This window comes from Elgaria multicarinata, chromosome 7 (assembly GCF_023053635.1).
Source record: "Elgaria multicarinata webbii isolate HBS135686 ecotype San Diego chromosome 7, rElgMul1.1.pri, whole genome shotgun sequence".
NCBI lineage: Eukaryota > Metazoa > Chordata > Lepidosauria > Squamata > Anguidae > Elgaria > Elgaria multicarinata.
This window is the reverse complement of record NC_086177.1, coordinates 40,434,383-40,455,846: the sequence shown is the minus strand read 5'-3', so window position 1 is coordinate 40,455,846 and position 21,464 is coordinate 40,434,383. Positions and strand designations below refer to the sequence as shown.

At 38.5% G+C, this 21,464-nt stretch overlaps 1 protein-coding gene across 2 annotated transcripts in view; it reads right to left on the bottom strand.

The window, feature by feature from the left end:
* CARMIL1 (capping protein regulator and myosin 1 linker 1) overlaps window positions 1-21,464 on the bottom strand; it is a 172,535-nt gene that overhangs the window by 79,097 nt on the left and 71,974 nt on the right. For both annotated transcript variants that reach the window (XM_063130459.1, XM_063130460.1), the window contains exons 3-8: window positions 12,180-12,230; window positions 7,218-7,277; window positions 5,371-5,492; window positions 4,728-4,825; window positions 4,291-4,361; window positions 4,036-4,109 (exon numbers count right to left, since the gene is read on the bottom strand). In XM_063130459.1, the coding sequence (XP_062986529.1) occupies window positions 4,036-4,109; window positions 4,291-4,361; window positions 4,728-4,825; window positions 5,371-5,492; window positions 7,218-7,277; window positions 12,180-12,230 (476 nt within the window). The remainder of the gene's footprint in view (window positions 1-4,035; window positions 4,110-4,290; window positions 4,362-4,727; window positions 4,826-5,370; window positions 5,493-7,217; window positions 7,278-12,179; window positions 12,231-21,464) is intronic.

The window sequence follows — 21,464 nt, the reverse complement described above, 5'->3', positions numbered from 1 at the left end:
GGCAGCCTGAATGAATCAGCCAACATCTCTCATCTCTCTTCGAGGGTTACATTATACTCTTAAGTATACTGGACACCTACAAAACAATAATACAACTATCCACCCATGCTCTCCTCTAATTGTAAAGGATATTTTACAAGTAAAATTATAGCATGGTTTTCTTTCTTTTAATCCTAGCCGCTTTAATTTGATATGCTGTCCCTCTGTCAGTTTATCCATTAAATTAGAGGCACATTGCTAAATGCTTGCATGCCAACCATAGTGAAATCTCATTAAGTGTTACCAGAGCATTTAGTATGCTACATAGCTCAAATATAGCTCATACAAATATATTTAACATTCTTGAAGCATACAATGGATTTTAAAGCAAAGCAATCACTCTGAAGCTCAAGCCATTTTACTACAAATTGTTATTCTTTAGAGTGCTTGTCTAGTTTCTTTCAGATATTTTATGCTCAAATTTCAACTAGAAAACAAAGTTTATTTTATATCAACTTAAACAAAAAATCAAATATATACAAATGTGGGAAATCTATACTTAAGACAGAGGAAACAAGATTTGGGTTCACGTGATCTATCCTTCCCCTCAGTACTTCCCTCGTGTGTTCAGATCTTTTTGTCTCTGGTTTGAGCAAACTACCATTTTCCAGTGATGTTCAAGTTGATCAAACTATGGTTTGCATGTTGTGAGGAAAAGGAAAGTGACCATGAGTATCCAAACCCACAATAGTGGTTTTAAGTTGTTTTACTGCCTGGCAAGAGAAGGTAAAGGGTAGACTTTGTTGTTGTTTATTCGTTCAGTCGTTTCCGACTCTTCGTGACTTCATGGACCAGCCCACGCCAGAGCTTTCTGTCGGCCGTTGCCACCCCTAGCTCCCCCAAGGTCAAGTCAGTCACCTCCAGAATATCATCCATCCATCTTGCCCTTGGTCAGCCCCTCTTCCTTTTGCCTTCCACTTTCCCTAGCATCAGCCTCTTCTCCAGGGTATCCTGTCTTCTCATTATGTGGCCAAAGTACTTCAGTTTTGCCTTTAATACCATTCCCTCAAGTGAGCAGTCTGGCTTTATTTCCTGGAGTATGGACTGGTTTGATCTTCTTGCAGTCCAAGGCACTCTCAGAATTTCCTCCAACACCACAGTTCAAAAGCATCTATCTTCCTTCGCTCAGCTTTCCTTATGGTCCAGCTCTCGCAGCCATAGGTTACTACGGGGAATACCATTGCTTTAACTATGCGGACCTTTGTTGTCAGTGTGGTGTCTCTGCTAAATCTAAATAGTGAATAAACTATGAACCAGCTATTATAACTAGGACCCAGATAACTATTTCAGCTGTACCAAAGGCACCCCCTAGGCACACTTAAGGAGATTTTCCTTTTAAAAAAGAAATCCTGAACTATATAACAATTTTTTGATAGTCCTCTCAATTTTAAAGATAGCCCTCTCAATTCCAAAGACAGTGGTACTGGGGGTTTGAGAAATACAAGCTCAAGAACCCCTTGCAACTGCAGAATCAGTTAATGGTTCTTTGCATCCTGACCTATGCATTTATTCCTCTGTAGACATGTAAGCTGTCAAATGGATTAATACGTTTATTTGAAAGTAGCACACACAGAAACTATAATCAATATTGCATTTGTATTGAGCCTTGGTTTTTGTGCCATGCGTTGTGTGTAGTTGCAACTAAATATAGAAGGCTCCTAATGTAAACAAGATGTAAACATGTTACAGAAGTGTATCAAATCTAGTGTTTCAATTCAAGGTTCAGCACTGAACTTATAAGGCACTGCAAATACCTTGTCATATGCTCTAAAACTGTCGAAAAGCAGCCTTTTAATAACATGGGTGCATCATATTTGTAGACTTTGGTTTCTTGGTGGCTGCTCTGCAGTTTGAAAACACTTCCCCAGAAGGTTATCGAAGGGCATCCATCATATCAAAAGTAGTGAAAATCCCTTATATCTGAAAAGGCATTTTGGTGCCCAGAAGCAAGGTTCTGACATATTGTAACTTAGACGTGGGCAAAAGGTAGGTCTAGATTTACTGGAAGATCTCTGGATAATTTGCAGTAGATCAGCAAGGATTTGTGACTTGTTAATAATAGCAATAAAATGACTCCCCTCCAGTCCTAAATTATACTGCTGACATGAAGAAACCTCAGGGTAACCAGGATTGGACTTTTCTATGTAAGGACTGATCTCAGTTCAGTTCTTCTTGTACTCAAAATAAATCCTTAGGCTCAGGATTCTTTATATACATAAACTTTGGAGGCATTTTTCCATGCCGCCACAAGTAACTGAGATTCTTTTCTGAACTGTTCTTCCTTTTAAAGGATTTTAGTGATCAGTTGTGGATAGGAATGTATGATCGTATTTGATCAGGATTTACCCAGTTCACAGCTTCCAGACCAAACGCAGACTGGAACGCAGTCTGTGGTCAAAGTCCGTACATTTCCGAGCTTGCAATGTGATTTGCAGATTTTAAAAAATGCATTCGACGGTGTATGTAAGGTTGGAAAATGAGCATAAAATGCATTCTTTTCAAAATTGCACAAAAGCACACTTTACTCAACGAGAGAAGAATGCATACATTTCAAAGATGTGTACAGTTGATGTGGGGAAAAGATGCATGGATTTTCATGTGAAAAGAAAAAAAAAAGCTTGCAATGTGATACAGACATGAGATGGAATGAGCATTTCCCCCCACAATGCCCTGTAGTGATGCTATGTTGGGCACTCTAGAGCATTGTGGGAAATTTAAAATGGCAGCTTTCCAGACCCAACTGTCCTATGCATGTATAGCAACTGTCCTATGTATGTATAGCAATGGTAGAACTTGCCAGGGCTCTGAGTCACTGTAGCTGGTGCTGGGTGATGACTACAGGCCTGCTTGCAGGAACCAGATATGTGTTTTCAAGAGCTTGGTTACTCCTACAGAGAAGAAGTTGGAGATGTTTGGTTTAAAACACAGATCTGGTTGCTCCAAGCAGGTCAGCTATCATCACCGATATTTCCATGTCACAGTTCTCCAGAGTGAATGCCCTACACAATACTGCTTCCCAGGCACTTACATAGATCAAAGAGAAGGTAAACATTATCACCACTATAACCTGATGACAATATCCTCACTGCAGCCAATATAACTACACAAACAGACCTGAGAACAAAGGCTAGTCTGCTCTCTGAAGAAGAATATTGAAACCATATGAAATTATCTTGTAAGCCAGTTGGGTATTCAAAAGGAAATCTACGTTTGAAAACCTCCCTGGATTAAGAAAGAGCTAGTGTTTTGCTCCACTGTGACAATAAGCTGTTGGAACTGATATGGTTTAACATTCCCATGGTTCCTTGGCTTTGAACAAGAAGCTACTGTCTGCCAGGGTCTGAAATGAGATTCGCAGTGATTTCTAATTACCTCCCAGCACACACACTTCAATATTTAATTTTTATAACCCATTTCCTATTTTCTGCCAAGAGAAAAAATAACTTTAGAATTACAGATGATAACTTAAGGGAAAACCCTAACTTACAGTTCATAAGTATGGCCAAGACTCAAATTGGCATGAGTGGCTGTTCTACACAAATATGGAGGTTTTATAAGCCGCCCTTCAAAGAGCAGCCTCCTATAAACCCCATCAAAAGATAAGGAGCCCTTTCCCCAAGTGGCATGCCATGAAGTATGGAAGGTTGTTACTAGAAGGAACTTCTGCCCCTCTTCAATGTGTGAGTAGGGATCTCACACTATAAGTGCAAGCAAAGGTTTAGGATGGCGGGGGGGGGGGGGCGTTTAAACCAGTAGTTACATCAGAGCAATACTGCAGATCATACAGTTATGCTGGCATCCTAGCAAGCCCCCAATGTCATGCCTTCAACATTTCAAATGAGTGGAAAAAGGAATATTTTAGAGATGCACAGCATACCAACTGGAGTGTAAGTAGCAGTTAATATTACTGGGGACATTATAATTACTGGTCATTTAGTTACACTTCTATAACATACTTCAGACCTAGAGCAATTTATAGAATATCTTAGTGTTTACCTGTGGTCAAGATGGCTAAAGTCTTGTAAATTCAATTCCCTGGTATCTTGAGTCAGATAAATTGTATCAACATCCTGGTTTAAAAAAGCACAATGAAATATATTTTACCGGAAAACTAGTTCATTTGGTTTTACCAATTGATAGCATGGCAGAAAGGAAGCATTTAGCTTTGGTTACTTTTTTTGATTTGTTTTGCCCCAAGTCCTTGCCCAGTTATCTGAAAATAAGGTCCACCAAAGAGATTTCTGTACTTACCCACTGAACTTCTTCCCTATATGGAAAACCAAGCCAGTCACAAACACAAGCATACATTTGAGAAAAACCTCCTAGAAACAAAAAAAGGAACACAAACCATTTATCTCTATCGGGAATAAGTCCTTAAAAGCCAATGCATATATCTTAAAAGAAATCTCTATTTTCCTCTCCTCTGTGCACATATGCTATGCTACAGGCACAATATGAAACTAACTGAGTCTACACCACATTTTTGTGTAATATACAGCAAGGTACAATAAAGCATAAAAATAGCATCTTCCCACACCCATCACAATGACACTCTATTCTAACTACACTTTAGAGATAATTATACTTTACCAAAAATCACAACTTGCACCAGAAATAGAATTAAGCTTCCTAGTACTGGTGATTTCAGAAATTACACACTTCAATCTGAAAAAAGCACACACACATACCACATGGTCCTAATTCTGCCACAGTTTGGCTGTCCCACAGTGTCTGGAGATTAGCCAGTCTTTCCGGGGGCTCCATAATTACTTTTTTCATGATTCTCCTGCATGCAAGAGCAAAATGTAGATACGAATTAGAACACCAGTTAAAACATAGATTACTATGTTAAAGTTATCTATATAAACTGCAGATTGCAGTGGGGCTGCAGTCCACGTTTTGCTTTCAGTCTCTCCTTTCCCATTAATGAATCCCCAGATTTCTTACACTATCACTTGCAGCAACGCAGAACTTGACATAATGATTCTCCGGGTGAAGTCTTCCTGTTTAAAGACTGGTTCAAAACACTAAAAAAATTATCTATATGAAGTGTCAAGTGCCCCCAGAGAAGTCTTGTGTAAAATTGATGACTACATAGGTACTCCTCTACAATACGTGTGATCGCAGAAATTGTAAAAATATGTGACTATCGCAAAAGCTGTTGATAAATACATCCACATTCACCTGATGCATACTACGTTTTCCCCTGTGTGCATTCAATCAATACTCACCTCATACTATACACACACACACACACACACGTGTGTGTATGTGTCTGACTGAATAACTGGATTTTGAACATATGCTACGGTTCTCCCAATGAATACCTACACTGGAGATAGACCAGGAAATATCCTCCTAAGGCATGTTCCAACGTGTGCCAATACTTCATGCACATCTTCAGATGAAGTCAGCTTCATAGAAATGTTGCATTTTTCAGTTTCTACAATCAGCTGCATAACAAAGTTAGTAAAATATGAGGTAGTATATTTAAACTTGTCTTTAAAATGTCGTCCCCCCGCAAATACCACTTCAGTAACAACTATTAGAAGGAATATTTAGTAATGCTATGCTAAACAAACAAACAAACAAATAATCCAAAAAGAATCACATTTCCTTACAGCAAGAAAGCAGTGGTACACTGTATCAGATTCCCACCTCCCAGAATTCCAAAAATATTTTGTATATTTTTAGGGCTCTGTCATTTGTGCAAATTGCAATTTGTGCAGTTTTGGTAGAAAGGATCTTGAAATTTGCTGAAATAGTGTTGCAATTTTTAAAAAATATTTTTAACTGCCTGTCTGCTATGTAGCCCTATAGAGGCATATTGTCAAAAACCTTGTCAATTCCATCCTTTCCATACACTACTGGGTTTAGCCCAGCAGAACCATATTCCGTACTTGTCAAAGAACATGTCAATTTCATGCTCCACTTTCACACTTTCTAAGCAAAAGAGAGTGTGTGTGTGAGTAAAATTGACAAGATGGGAATATGCCTGGCTATGTGGCAGAATTGTGATTGTGTGTAGTTGCACAGGATCATCAGTAACATTCTAAAAAATAAATCATGAAATCATTCGTGCAAATTTCAAGATCCTCCAAAATCTTTGGCTCAGACTGCTGCCATTAAAAACAAATAAAAAGAATCTGCATATTGGCTCAACTTCTTACAGATCAAGTCATCGCTAGTGGGAGGAAACAGACTGCACCCGCAGGGCTGAACCAGAAAAAACCCATCAAGGTTTCACCCCTCAAACAGAATTCCCATACATTCCGAGGTGTAGGTTTTGTTTGTGACAATCCTAGTTTGCTCCTATATCTGTACGGGGGCGGACGGGACTCACTTTTTCATCAAATCATGATTTGAAGTGGGTTTCAAATTATGGTTTGTAAAAACTTAGTTTTCCCAGTTTGGTGGTAATTGCAAGCTAGGGTTAGCCATGAACTAGTACCTTGGGGAGGGTATCTCAGGGCATAAATAATGGAGGGAGTGTGGGAGCCTGTGGCTTGGGCTCAATGGTCAAACCATGTTTTGGTTAATACATATGAACAATGTTTTCCTTGAGAGAGAAAAGCAGGTGGAAAAAGTATATACTGGAGTGTAAAAGGAACATGGACATTTAAAAGGAAATTCTGTAAGTAGAAGAATGGATTTCTGTCTCCTCCCCATTGAATATTCCTACAATGTTCTCATAGATTTTGCATTCAGAAGGCACATTTTTCATATTTTCATTGCAAATTACATTCCAAATTATAGTGGAATGATTCCTGATTTTCTAAATTATTCCTGATCTATATTTTGTGTTTCAAGTTACTTTTTATCTTCCTGTGAATGACCCTCCTTTTTCAAATTCAGCAACTGAAAATCTTATAAATAAATGGTTTTAACAGCATAATTCAAATATTGGTGGTATTACATCTACATTTCTTCCATAACTTCTTCATGTATTTCATCTAAAGGCACAATTCTATGCTTTCTGTCTAAGTCAGACAGAAAAACCTGACTAGGATATTTTGGGAATAGTAGAAGGGTTATTTTTCTGTATAAACATCATAGGATTGCATCCTAAAAGAAGGTTGAAGTGGAGGTGGCAGAGACTAGCAATCTAATTAACATATTTCTAAGCTTCTAGACAGCATTACCACAATATTAAATCCTTTTATAACTAAAATATTCACCTGGCCTGGTTTATTGCAGGTGATTCCTTGGATTTCCAAGTAGCTGAAAGTTAGTTCTAGCTGTAATTCAAACAGAGTAAGAAATATACATTAAGCAGAGATTAAGCCATTAGATAAATAATGAATACACAGCCACCTATTTTTATTAATTAATTAATTAATTAAATGAATTCCTAAAACGCCATCAATGTGCGTGGCACAGCATACAAGAGAACAAATCTCAGCCCTGATTAATTTATATCTAAAATTCAATAAATAGGGGAAAAACAGAGGAAGGGGAGAGAGATGAAAGAGAGATGGTATTTCAGTTACACATATTTAGGCTTAGTTACAATAGGACGTAAGTTATACTCTTCAAATACTTCAAAGGTTGTCACACAGAGTAGGGCCAGGATCTCTTCTCAATCCTCCCAGAATGCAGGACACGGAATAATGGGCTCAAATTAAAGGAAGCCAGATTCCAGCTGGACATCAGGAAAAACTTCCTGACTGTTAGAGCAGTACGACAATGGAATCAGTTACCTAGGGAGGTTGTGGGCTCTCCCACACTAGAGGCATTCAAGAGGCAGCTGGACAACCGTCAGGGATGCTTTAGGGTGGATTCCTGCATTGAGCAGGGCCTTGTAGGCCCCTTCCAACTCTGCTATTCTATGATTCTATGTCAACATCTTTCTGGAAAGAGTGGATTTTAAATAGGGATTTGAAGGAACTGAGAGGTAGCCCAACACGGTTGGTTTGGGAGGTAATTCCCGGCATAAGATTTTATTTATTTATTACATTTTATATTGCCCAATAGCTGAAGCTCTCTGGACGGTTTACAACCATTTGGAAGAGTTTGGGAAGGTTTGAGTCATTTGAGGGAGCCAGAGAGCTTCACACAGCTGAGGATGGCAGGCCTGAAGGGATGAAAATCATGCGCCGGGACATACTAGAATATGAGAGGGAAGAGATGGAAAGCAAGACTATGGAGGGCTTTGAAAGTAAGTGTGAGGAATTTTTTGCTGGATTCAGCAGTGGACAGGAAGCCACTATGGTGAGATCTGAGAAGAGTTCTGGTGTTCAAAACAGTAAGAGGTGAGAAAACCAGAAGGGAGAAGGTTATAGTGCCCAAACTGTGCGGTGAGAAAGAATAGTATTTTTGAAAAGTAAATGGAAGAAACAACATGACTTGGAAACACTCTGAATGTGTGACTTGGAAACACTTTGGACTGCAACAGAAACATGGTCCTTAGTTTGCACTGAAAATGGTTAAACAAGTTCCAGTAGAACATCTGAGAGCATTTCCTTACAAACAGCAGTTCTAATTAAATAAAAGATTCAGCTTCTGTTCTGCAATAACAGAAAAAGAAGCACTTCTCTTCCATGCCTAAATAGAAAATGTACTGCAAGTGTATTCATTTCGGGTTAAGTTTAAGGACAGTTTTGTGTTATTCATGTTTTCCTCTGGGGCTCTGTTTCCCCCTTTTTCTGATTTTCCTTCAGCTGTGGAAAAAAGGTATTTAGTAGTTTTCAGATTTTTCAAGCTAAATGCCAAATGTATTTTTAAAATTTTAACCATATCCTCAATGTAGCACATTTAACCTGGCATGTTCACCATAATTCACATTCTGCTAACATTACTGCACTACAATTTAGACTGTGACTAAAGCTTCTATATACGCTGCATATAATCAAGGAAGAGAAAACTAAGACCCACTCCTGTTTTATTTTGCTAGTTTTCTGGAGTTGTTTGCACAAAAGGAAAAATATGGACATCTGCCAACATCATGTTAGCCAGAGTCCATGTGGGATGATTATCTCCAGATACAAATTCATCATCTGTGAAAAGCAAAGACGTCTTTCCTCTGCCAAGACAATCACTTCCAATTGTCATGAGAATCAAAGTATTTCATGGAACATGCTGTTAGACAAGTCATAAGATGCAACTTCAGGTTCCAGAGAAAACAACAGTTACTACTTCACTGTGAATAAATAATGTAGCTATAGTAAACTAGGGAACATTCCTGTTTTGAAACTCCAATACAATTAAGAATTCAGAGTGGTGTGTGTGTGTGATATAACCCATTTGGGGGCTTGAATACGTCATCCCACCACACTACTGAGAAGGGGATATTCACCAAGTTCTATATTGAGTCTCCATGAATCCCATCACTTGTGCCAAGCTGGAGCAGGATGGAGTAATCAGGATGGAGATGTCTCAATCCTGTCAGACACCCAGTTGACCCAAGCTCAAGAAAAGACCCCTTCGGAGGAAGAAAGTTGGTATTCTTCAGCAAATCCTATTCCCCCAGAAGACATAGGGCAACCTGAGTAGTTTCATTGCAGAGATGTCTTGCCTGAAGTCTCAAAGAATCCTTTCAATCCTGTCACAAGTTCCAGACTCTCCTCCCTCATCCCATGGCCTACTAAAGCAATGACAGCTCAGAGTTGTCATTATGATGCCTAGCTGGCTGCCAGAAGACCCTTTTACCTAGGGTTTGCTCAGGAGCAAGGATTTACTCATGATGAGAAAGAAACAGACTGATGATATGGAAAGCCAGTATATGACCAGGTTCACACATAACACTAACCTATGGTTTATTTAACCCATGGTTAACCCATAGTTTGCTGCATGCCCAAGGTTTGTCTGGCAGATGATTGAACAAATTGTGAATTTCTTAATCCTTGGATTGTCTGATTTCCTCTTCCTTTGCCTGCTCCCTCCCTCTATCCCAAATGCCTTTGTGGCACTGCAGTACTGGCACATAGAGCTGCTGGGATTTTCTTTATCATGTTTGCCCATGGTCTCTGTAACCCAGTGAAACAACCCATGGTTCTGGATTCACACTTAATGAACCAGATGCACCATGGGTTATGTAAACCTGGCAAGTCTGGATTAAACAACCCTAGCATAACCCCAGATCAGAACATGGGTTATGCGAGGGTTATTTAACCCTTGTATAACCCACATTCACCAGGTTTTCACAATGCGACAATTGTCAAGCGGGAACTGGATATACAAAGTACTGCTTGCAGGTGCTGCAGCTTCTTGTGGGTTAAATAATCCATGATGAGTTGCACTGTGTTGTTTCAACCAGGTCAATGACTGCACATGGTTCACAACCCAAGAACAAATAATGGGTCTGTTTCTGGGTTGCTCATGGTTAAGAAACCATGGTTTATTAGCATGACTGGGTTCACACATCATGCTAACTGAGAATTCAACAACCATGGGTTAAGCATAATGTGTGAACCAGGTCTGTATAACCTCAGTCTTTCCCCAGACCTTTTCTGCGTTAACAGCTCTCATTGAGCTTCCTTGCTCCATCCATGGGCTCAGAGAAATCCACACTGTAAATATGGAAACAGCAGCAGGCCCTGGCATGGCACTAATGAAATCAACAGCATGCACCAGGTTAAGCCTATTAGAGGCTGATGTGACAGAGGACCTAATGGACCCTACAAAGTATCTGATCTCAGAATCTGTTCTCTCACAAATTTGGTAGAATAATTCATCCCCCAAATCCAGTGAGGATGATTGTTTGATAGAATTTTCTTGGATGAGTTTGTCAATTTGAAATAAAATCGCTTGCAAGAGTCGTTTCAAAGGCTAATAACGATGTCCATTGTGTACAGAAGATGAATTAGTCTTGTATCCTGCAGATATAATGCTGCTAGGCAATGGATCTTCTTAGGATTTTCCTAAAATTAACACTCACGTTTGATAGCTGTTCATTTTGTGCAATTTCCCATTCACACACGTCAAACAGAAATCGCAAACACGAGCGCAAATCGACAAGAAACGAGCAGCGAGGTGATATTTGGAGAATCTTGGTGAGCTCAAACATTGATCGTTTCCCCAACCTTAGAGGCAACTCAACTCATGACTCATCCAGCTTATCACAAACCTTCACACATCTATTCATGTTAACCATGGTCAGAGGACTAATATACATAGCAATGGGGCTGGCTTGTATTGAACATGTCTAAATTTAGCATAAATTGGCTTCTGGACACATGATGGTATATTCAGGTAACTCCATATTTAATAATAATAATAATAATAATAATAATAATAATAATAATAATAATAGTAGTAGTTACCCGCCTCTCCTTCTGGATCGAGGCGGGGTACAACACAACTAATTAAACTAATTAAAACATTTAAAACTAATACATTATTAAAAGCAGCACATTATTAAAAGACAAATTTAAAATTCAACTGGGTAGGCCTGCCGAAAGAGATCAAACTTCATGGTTTCTTAAATTCCGGAAGACTGTTAAGTTGACGAATCTCTCCCGGCAAGCCATTCTACAAACTGGGAGCAGCAGAAGAAAAGGTCCTCTGGGTAATAGTTGTCAGCCTTGTTTTTGTTGGCTGGAGTAAGTTCTTCCCAGAGGACCGGAGTGTGCGGGGCGGATTGTACGGGAGAAGGCCATCCCGCAGGTAGCCTGGACCCAAACCATGTAGGGCTTTAAAGGTGATAACCAACACTTTATACTTCGCCCGGAAACAAATTGGCAGCCAGTGAAGAGATTTTAAAATTGGTGTAATATGGCCACCCCTAGGTGTACCGGTGACCAGCCTGGCTGCCATATTTTGAACTAGTTGAAGTTTCCGGACTAGGCACAAAGGTAGCCCTATGTAAAGCGCGTTGCAGAAGTCAAGCCTTGAAGTTACTAGCGCGTGCACTACCGTCTTTAGGTCTTCCGACTCTAGGAAGGGGCGCAGAACAGACCAAAAAAATTATTTCCCCTTCCCAGCCCCTCCCCTAGATTGGGTAAATTGATTCCAAGTGTCGTATTTAAAAGACCCCATGGACAGAACAGGAAGAGATTTCATACAGAATATGCACTATTAAGCTAATCTCAGGTAATCCATGACCCCCATAGTTCATTACCATGATCGTAAACAGTAAGTTAGTTTAAAATAAGTGAACTTTAACATGATGTTAAAAAACAGTAGTGAAAAATTAGCCTTACCTTGGTAGGAATACGGGAAGTTAACAGAAAGGCCCGACATGATGTTAGCACCTACAAAATAAAGAGCAAAGGTTGAAAGCAATGTTCAGCTTTAAAAACAAACAAAACTTGAGCACCCTATACTCAGAAGTGTTTACATGCTTCTTTGTAACAGTACGCTAGATATACTTGATATGTGCAGGTAAACAAACTTGAATCCACATGAGCGTGCATAGATTTGCAGCCTTCTTGTCAAACAAGAAATATCATTCCATCTCTGATTTTCTCAGTTGACTAAGCCCTATGCAGTCCCTTCTGGAATAAGCTTGCAAAGATTCGTTTGAAAGAATATTCCCCAAACTCCACAACAGTCCTTCTTTAGGCCTAGCAAGATGTTACTGAAAACAAGTGATTGCCACTTACCCACGTATCTCCTGTGAGACCTATGGAAGGCATGATATGACATCATCACATTCTGGATTTCTCAGTCCCCACTCCTGGATGCCACTTTCAGAAGGCACGGAAATAATGAATGTGCTTATACTGCATCTTTTACTAATGTTACCAGGAAGATGCAGGTGTGGGAGACACTGGAGCCAGTAATAGCCACTCACTTAGGTAACATGCAGTAAGGCTGCTTTGTGCACTTCATTTTCAAACAGTGGTCATGATGTTACACTAATGAGTCTAAATAGTTAGAAGTGTTTATTTCTTATTAACCTCCAAGGAAAATTAGGCTTCCTAGAACCATTAAACATTTGCACAATCTCCCAAGTACATACGGTAAGAGGGCTGCAAGATGAAAATTTTAAAAATAAAAAGAATGCGAACTACAATGCCTGCACTATTTATTACGATAAATATTAATTACATTTTTGGTATTACCCTGTAGTAAAAATAAAGGTGTCCTGTGAAATTCTAAAATTAAAAAAGGGAACACATGCCACCAGCCAGAATCAGACATGTTACAATCCTCCTTCATGTGTTATTTCACATGAAGGTGGGCTTAGTGTGTTGAAAGGTTGGGGCCACACTGTTGACCCCTCCTCCTGACATTGAGCACAATGAATAGCTTCCCACCCCTACATGGCAATATCCATGCATTAAGTGTGGATGTCTGTAGCAGGGAAGCCTATATAGGCAGAGATGTAGGTGCATAGGCTTCCCACTGCAGATACCAACACTTTATATATGGATCTTGGAAGTGGGACTAGTTGGCACACATGACATCAGAACCCACCTTCTTGTGAGTAAAGCATGAAGGGGTCTTTAGACATGGAAAGATCTCAAAATGAACGGTTGTCCCATACTATACAAAGTAACTCTCCCACAATCCCCTAACCTCATGCATCAGATGTCGTGTAGATCCACTCCCACCTCTAACTCTTGTAGTATACTGGCCCAGCAGTCCAGTAATTTTAATTACAAAATCTTGAATTTTGTAATTCATATCTGGTCAGGCATTTAATCTAATCAATCAAATTCACTCACATACAATTCAGATGTAAAATTCATGGTCAATTGAAGAAAAATTAGGAGAAACAACTTTAATATGTCAAAAAAAGCAGGAAACATATTCCTCCTGCAAAGTCCAGAGATACACAGCAAGAGCCTACTCATTATAATTACACTGATTGCTCATTTCTTGTATTACGCATGGCTTTTGGTCTAGATGGAAACCTGACTGCCACGGTTTTGTAATAACAACAACAACAACAACAACAACAATAACAACAACATATTTATTTGTTACCTGCCTCTCCCTCCAGATCGAGGCAGGGTACAACACAAATGAAAACACCATAAAATACACATAACTAATTAAAACATTTAAAACTAATACATTATTAAAAGCAGCACATGTAGTCTGTATTCACTCTTAATCAGCATTTTAAACCAGGGTTTTGAAGCTTGTTTCAATCTCGAATTAAAAGCAACCCCTACTTAGTGTTATCCATGATTAAGGTCAGTGCTAACATAACTTTTAACCATGGTGGCGGAGGATAGGTGAATTCATGCAAGGAGGAGAAGGCAGCTCGTGATCTTGCTCCCAATTCCTTAACCATGGTTAAGCTATTGGGAGTGCTTCGTCTCCACTGGTTCCCAGCTTCAAACACATCAAAAAACTTCTGTCTTCTAATTAAATTAGCAACTGCTTAATCAGACAGAATTGCCACCCTAACCTTCCCCATCTTATTCCCAGCAGCATCTGGGAATCTGAATCTCCTTACCTTCAACATTACAATTCCTATTACACATTACACTAGATTGTTCATCACCATATATATATATATATATATATATATATATATATATAATGAATTTGTTGAATCATCTTAATTATTTCTCAATTCTACTGGCTTCCCTCAATTATTGAATTTGAACTATTTTTCAATTCTACTGGTTTCTCTCAAATAATGGGAAAGGCATTGATGTTCATATGACTACAAGTAGCCTCATATATAAACAAGGATAGCCTCCTTGCATAACAAGATTATGTGAATTCTGGATTGATGTCTAGCAACTGACCATCTGAGATTAAACTTGGTTGAAAAGCAGCAAAATTGGTTTATTGGGGGGGGGGGGAAGCATCATGACCAGAATTCTAAAAAAAAGTTACATAATTATCTGGAATAATTTTAAATGATAAATCTTCTACTGATTTTGTATAGTTAAAAAAAAACAGCACAAAGAAAATAAAATTATACAGGAATGTCCTTAGATGCTCTCAAGAGTATTTGGAAGGTTACTTGGGAGGGTACTTGCAAACACATAACAATGAGATGTGACCTGCATACAGAATGGCATATTTTATTGATGTCAATCATAAGTGACAACAAATGTTAGAAAGCAGCCAGACAGCTGCTTAACATCACAAAATAAAACTTCAAGCTGCTCTTCAGATATTAGCCCACCAGTAGGATAAAAAAAAATATCCAGTGGATAATTAAGTGTGTGTTTTTTAAACACGAACCTGAAACGTCCTTCTCTCAGCCCCTGAAAGACTACAGTGTGTTAAAAACAAGGAGATTACATCCAAAGTAATTATGATCGGTAAGTCATTATTTTCTTAATTTTTATTTATTATAAAATGGCTTTGGGCTGCATGTGTTCTCTCTCTCACACACACACAGACAGCAAGAGAGAAAGCCAATGTGGGGTACTGATTAGATTAAGACCTGAGAGACCAGGATTTACTGGGTGACCTTGGGCCAGTCACAGTCTCTGAGTCTAACCTATCATAGAGGGTTGATGCAAGTATAAAACGTACGGAGAGGAAGAACTATGTATGCCATGATGAGCTCCTTGTAAAAAGGGTGACATATAAATGTAATACATAAACACAAGATAAAACACCTCTTCTCTGACTGCAAGTTTAGCTCCTTCAATGGCAGAATCTTAAAGCTTAGATAGTTTCAAAGGCTATCAAAGTTTAAACACTTGAACCCAAATTGGAACTTACAGTCATTCTCATCTAGAATGTAGAACGCTTACATTGTAATGTTGTAGGCGAAAGTGTTAAAGCAGCAAGCCTGCCTCACTAATTGGTGATATACTGTGATATAATGTTTGTGAACAATCCATAACAACAGGCAGCTGAGGGAATTAAACAAATAGCATCTGTAAAGGCAACAGATGGGAGAAAGCTGAAGATGCCAGAGACATTAGAAGCTTTGATGGGAACGTAATCAGGATGAAGGTGAATTTAACCTTTTCAACCTCCATGTGCGTTGTCATGTTTACATTAACCCAGACTGGAAGGAGGTACTAGAAGAAGCACTAACAGTTTAATTTGTATTATGGATCATTATTTCATAGCAGAAATTGCAAGCGTGGCCCCACCGACCTTGATCAGGCCCATAGTGGGAGAGAACGGAGCAGGATCTACACTACTGCTTCATAATGGTTTTTTAACAACTGTTGGGGCCCAGGACACATTCCATATTATTATTATTATTATTATTATTATTATTATTATTATTATTATTATTATTTACATTTATATACTGCCTCATAGCTGAAGCTCTCCGGGCAGTTTACAAAATTAAAAACAGTGAATATTAAAAAGAAATATGTAAAATTTTAAACCATAAAAAGCATAAAATAAAAACAAAAACAGACAATATCCATTTAAAAACAACTATTCTGGGGTAAGTTAAAAAAACCCTCAGCATATGCTGTTAAATGCCTGGGAGAAGAGAAAAGTCTTGACCTGGCGCCAAAAAAATAACAATGCTGGCACCAAGCGAGCCTCATCAGGAAGATCATTCCATAATTTATGGGCCACCACTGAAAAGGTCCTCTCACTTGTTGCCGTTCTCCTAGCTTCCCTCGGGGTGGGCACCTGGAGGAGGACCTTAGATGTTGAGCGTAGTGTACAGGTAGGTTCATGTTGGGGGAGGCGTTCCATAAGGTATTGTGGTCCCAAGCTGTGTAAGGCTTTATAGGTTAAAAACAGCACCTTGAATTGGGCTCAGAAACATACACGCAGTGGCAAGTGGGCCAGAGTGAGTTTTATATGCTCGAACCTTCTGGTTCCAATTATCAATCTGGCAACTGTATTTTGCACAAGCTGCAGCTTCTGAACCGTCTTCAAAGGCAGCCCCACGTAGAGCACATTGCAATAATCTAATCTGATATAACATTTTCAAACCATTATCAAAGTGTTATATTCTGCTTGGTGTAGATCTGGCCCAAGTTAAAGCCCCATTACTCCCATGCTGGATTTCCAAAATGGATTGGGTCCCTTGGGAAAAACAAAAGACAGTAATGTCTGTTTTGGCCCTAAATTTGATGCTTAGTTGTCTGTATGCTGATCTTTTTGTTATTTTATTTTGTGTTATAAGTTATCTTTAAGACCTTGTGGTGGAAAGGAAGTGCAACACAGTCACATTTGACTTCAGAAAAGGAAATGTGTTGGATATGATGAAAATAGAAAAATGAAAGCTGAAAGGAAAAGTCAAGTGGGTCAAATCTCTTGAGAATGCTTGGGGTTACTCAAACTCACAATAATAGAAGCTCAGCTAGAATGAATATCACAGATCACGAAAGTCCAAAATGTCAACAACATGGTTAACAAGCTGTGTCAAAGAAGCTATTGGCGAAAAGTCTTCCTTCAGAAAATGGAAATCCTACCCAAATGAGAACAAAAAGGAGCACAAACTTGCACAGAGGCAAGGAGGCAATAAGGGATTCCAAAAACAGAGAAAAGGATTGAGGAGCATATTGCTAGTAACTTTAAGAAGAATAAAAATGTTTTTAATACTTTAGAGACAGGAATCTGTCTCGGGAGGCAGTCCGACTATTGGATGACGTAGGAACTAAAGGAATACTAAAGGAGGATAAAGAGATTGCAAAGAAGCTAAATTAATTCTTTGCATCAGTCTTCACTGCAGAAGATGTAGGGAAATGCCTAAACTGATGTTTTCATGAAAGGAATTTGAGGAACTTCAGCGAATAGCAGGGACAACAGATTAGGTTCTACATTTTATTGACAAAATCAAATCAAACAAATCACCAGGTCCAAATGGTATCCATCTGAAAGTTCTTAACTCAAATTTGACATTGTTGATCTTTAACATAAATATGTAACATGTCTCTCTAATCAGCCTCTATACGAGAGAACTGGAGAATGGCCAATGTAATGCCAATTTTTAAAAAGGAATTTGGAGGGGTGGGGGAAGGGGAGCCTGTTAGTTTATTGTCTATTTGGGGTAAATTAGTGGAAAGTGCTAGACTAGATGGAGACTGAGTACAAGGTTGAGCCCCACATCAAACCATTAAAGCCCCAAAACATTAGTTTCCTTTGAAGTCATTTCCCCTTCAGTTAATTTGTTCCCCACATGAATCAATATGATGCTGTCAAGAATCTGTAAGAGAGCAGTGGGAAGCAAACCCTGCAAACTCTTTTTATATTTATTTATTTATTACATTTATGTAACGCCCCATAGCTGAAGTTCTCTGGGCAGTTTTCAAGCACCAGTGCCAGGTGTCAACTCCGAACCTCAATAAATCATTTTTAAAAATCAGCTCACACATGTGAGGTAGCATAAAGGTTATTTGTTTTATCTGCACACTGATTCTTCATCAGGGTTGGTATCCCCCCCCCCACTTTTCAAAATATCAGATTTTAGTGCACTGTGAATGTAACCCCTAAGTAAGGTGTTCCAGGAGAAAAAGACAAGCAGAGAAGTCAGGGCTTTTGAAAAAGTTCGGGTATGCCACCTTAGTAAAATATTGTGTGGTTTGTAAGATAAAAGCTGTGAGTTGACAGTGAAAAAGCCCTGCAACTGGATCCTTCATTTATAGTCACCTACCCCTTATTTATAGTCTCCTAATTTAAGGAGGGGTCAACTTTGATTACTTTTGCTAAGAAGAGAAATGTCACTTCACTTGAAAATAACTGCTCCAAAATGTTTAAATCTGTCACAGAGGGTGCTCTCAAAAGTTTACCATGGCAGCATAATTAGGAAATGTCATCTTCAACCATTAAGACTTTTATTGTTAAACTGTATAATCCCAGGCATTTAAAATTCATCCTCTAAATTAAAGTTTTTTAATAATCCTTTATAAGTGCAATTACACAGAAACTATGGGCTTTGAAAATGCAATCACACTGTTGAATTCCTTTGTTTTAAAGTATATGGTGCTCAGTACATCAAGTAATGCCACAACCCACAACACAGCCAGCTTAAGTGCATTACCAGTATAGGCTCTTCTGTATACTGTAGGAAACATGAGGCATGTCAGAACAAAACTGGACCTTATTACCAGAAGCCATATGACACAGAGCACTTCACATTCCATTAGCCCTCTCCCTAGATACAATAGTTTCTTCCTTCTTTCTTCTAAGCAAGTCCAGAATATGCAAAAATGGGCTGTCACTGTTCAAATTGCTGCTCTCTCTCCTACTTTGCAGGCTATCCCCCCTCCCCTGTTTCTAAAAAGTATTGCTGGAGTAAATCCTTATTGTGTTCCTAGTTCATAAGATTATTATGGATATCATAATAACCTGGGATCGTCCAATGAAGCTGAATGGTAGGAGGTTCAAGACAGACAAAAGAAGTACTTCTTCACAGAGCGCATAATTAAACTAGGGAATTCACTACCCCAAGATATAGTGATGACCACCAACTTAGCTTTAAAGGAGAATTAGACAAATTCATGGAGAACAGGGCTATTAATGGCTACTATCATGAAGGCTATATTCTACCTCTAAATTGGGAGGCATCTGAATACCAGTTCCTAGAAATTTCAACAGTGAAAGAGGACTATTGTCCTCATGTCTTGCTGGTGTGTTTCCCATAGACATCTGAACGGCCACTGTGAAAAACAGGATGCCTTTGGTCTGATCCAGAAGGGGTCTATGTTTTTATCATTAACTGCAATTTTGCAATTTGCTTGATTCTCCACTCACTCTATCCCAGGGGAAACACCAGAAAAAAGGGACAAAGAGAACTAGTGTTTATCTGCCATTTTAGAGTCAAGGTGGGTGGGACAGACCCTTTCCAAATGGAAACCACCTATCTCAGAGTTTCCTTGCTAACTTATTCATTAAAATAATTTTAGTACCGAAGCTTGGAATCCTACATACACTTACCTGAGAGTAAGTCCAATGAAATCAATAAGACCTACTTCTGAGCAGACATCTATAGGATTGCACTATTTGTGTCTAATCCAAGATTCATTAAAAATGTATCGGATTCTTACCAATAGGTCCTATATTTTACTTTACTTGCTTCAGAACTTGAAACATATCTGTCTCATTTCATCAGCATGTGTGTTTTAAATGAAACACATCTAGAAATAACGCCATTTTCACCTGTCCCATCATTAATATTGGATAATTTCCAATTAAGGATCTAATCCTATATACACCTTTATCTGGAAGTAAATTCCACTGAACTCAATAGGACTTATTTCTGAACAGACATGCATAGGATTGCACTTAAAATGACTTTTATTGTATAATATTTATTGTCTGCGAATCGAGGTGATTCAGAATAAACAGGTAGAAACCCATCTCAACCTTGGAACAACACTGTTGCTTCTTCACTTATTTCAACCACGTATTTTTACCGCTTTTAGATAGATTATCAGCTGTCTGTCCTCATACCATATTGCAAATTTAAATTTTAAAATTCCTGAAGCAACAAGAACATCTACATTAAGCCTCCTCCCTATTACATTTTATTCTGTTGCCCCTGTTGTATGCCTCTTTATTTGTGGAAGTACTTCTTGTTCCTCATTTCTATCTATTTCAAATAGTTTAGCTGACGACTGCTCATTCCCTGTTGGCACATAGCCAAGATGCACATACACTAAGGCTTTGTCTAGACTACGGATATCTGCTACCAGGGCAACTATGCTGCTTTGCACCTTTACTAGGAAGATGTTGGGTGTTACTGACATTGTTGCCAATGTGCTCCTACTTAATGCAGGCTAACTCTGCCATATTAATATGTCATTTAAAATGGAGCTTATTCCAAGCTAACAAGTGGAACTTTGCTGAATGCATTTGGAATCAGTGCAGCCTAAATCATATTTACATGCAAACCGTATATCCTTAGATTTAATAAATTATTGAGTTGTTGCTTTACAACTGCCTGTTTTGTTATTTGTATTTAATTTTGAGTCTGTATTTTAAAAATGTGAATACGTATATATTCACATACGTATAAATAAATAAATATATGGTCTGAAGACTAATTCAATTAAATGAAATCATGATTGCTTTTCATAAGCAGAGAAAGTATATTTTACTCAGGACCTAGAAGATATTAATTATGAGTTTATATTTATGTTCCAGGGCATTTTGGTTAAACTTTCTGTCTAGGTTTGAGAGCAATTGACAGCTTTGACAGCAGGTAAGATTGAACACCCTCTCATCCAGACTGCATGAAGTTCTGATTCTGTGTAAAAAAAAAAGGGGGGGGGGTTCCTGCAATTGGTTTTGCTTATTCAGTCTTTTTTCCTCATTCCTTATTCACTCTGATTGGAGATGTCAGTTTCAATATTTTACAGACTACACTACCTTCTGAACTACAGACTTGCTGAGTTTTACATATTATGTAGTAGGCATGTGGTCAGCATGAGGTGTGTTTTTATACCTGCAGAGAATTTAAATGAAATCTGAAACTTCAAAGGGGGAATAGTTTAATACAACAGTTCTTTTAAGCCAACCCACTTGCTTTTTGTCATCAATAATATTATAAAATAGCCAATACAGTTTGTTGGTTCTCAAAAATCATACTGGTTCACCATGATCGGAGAACAAATCTTATTTTCACGATCAGATACTAAAGC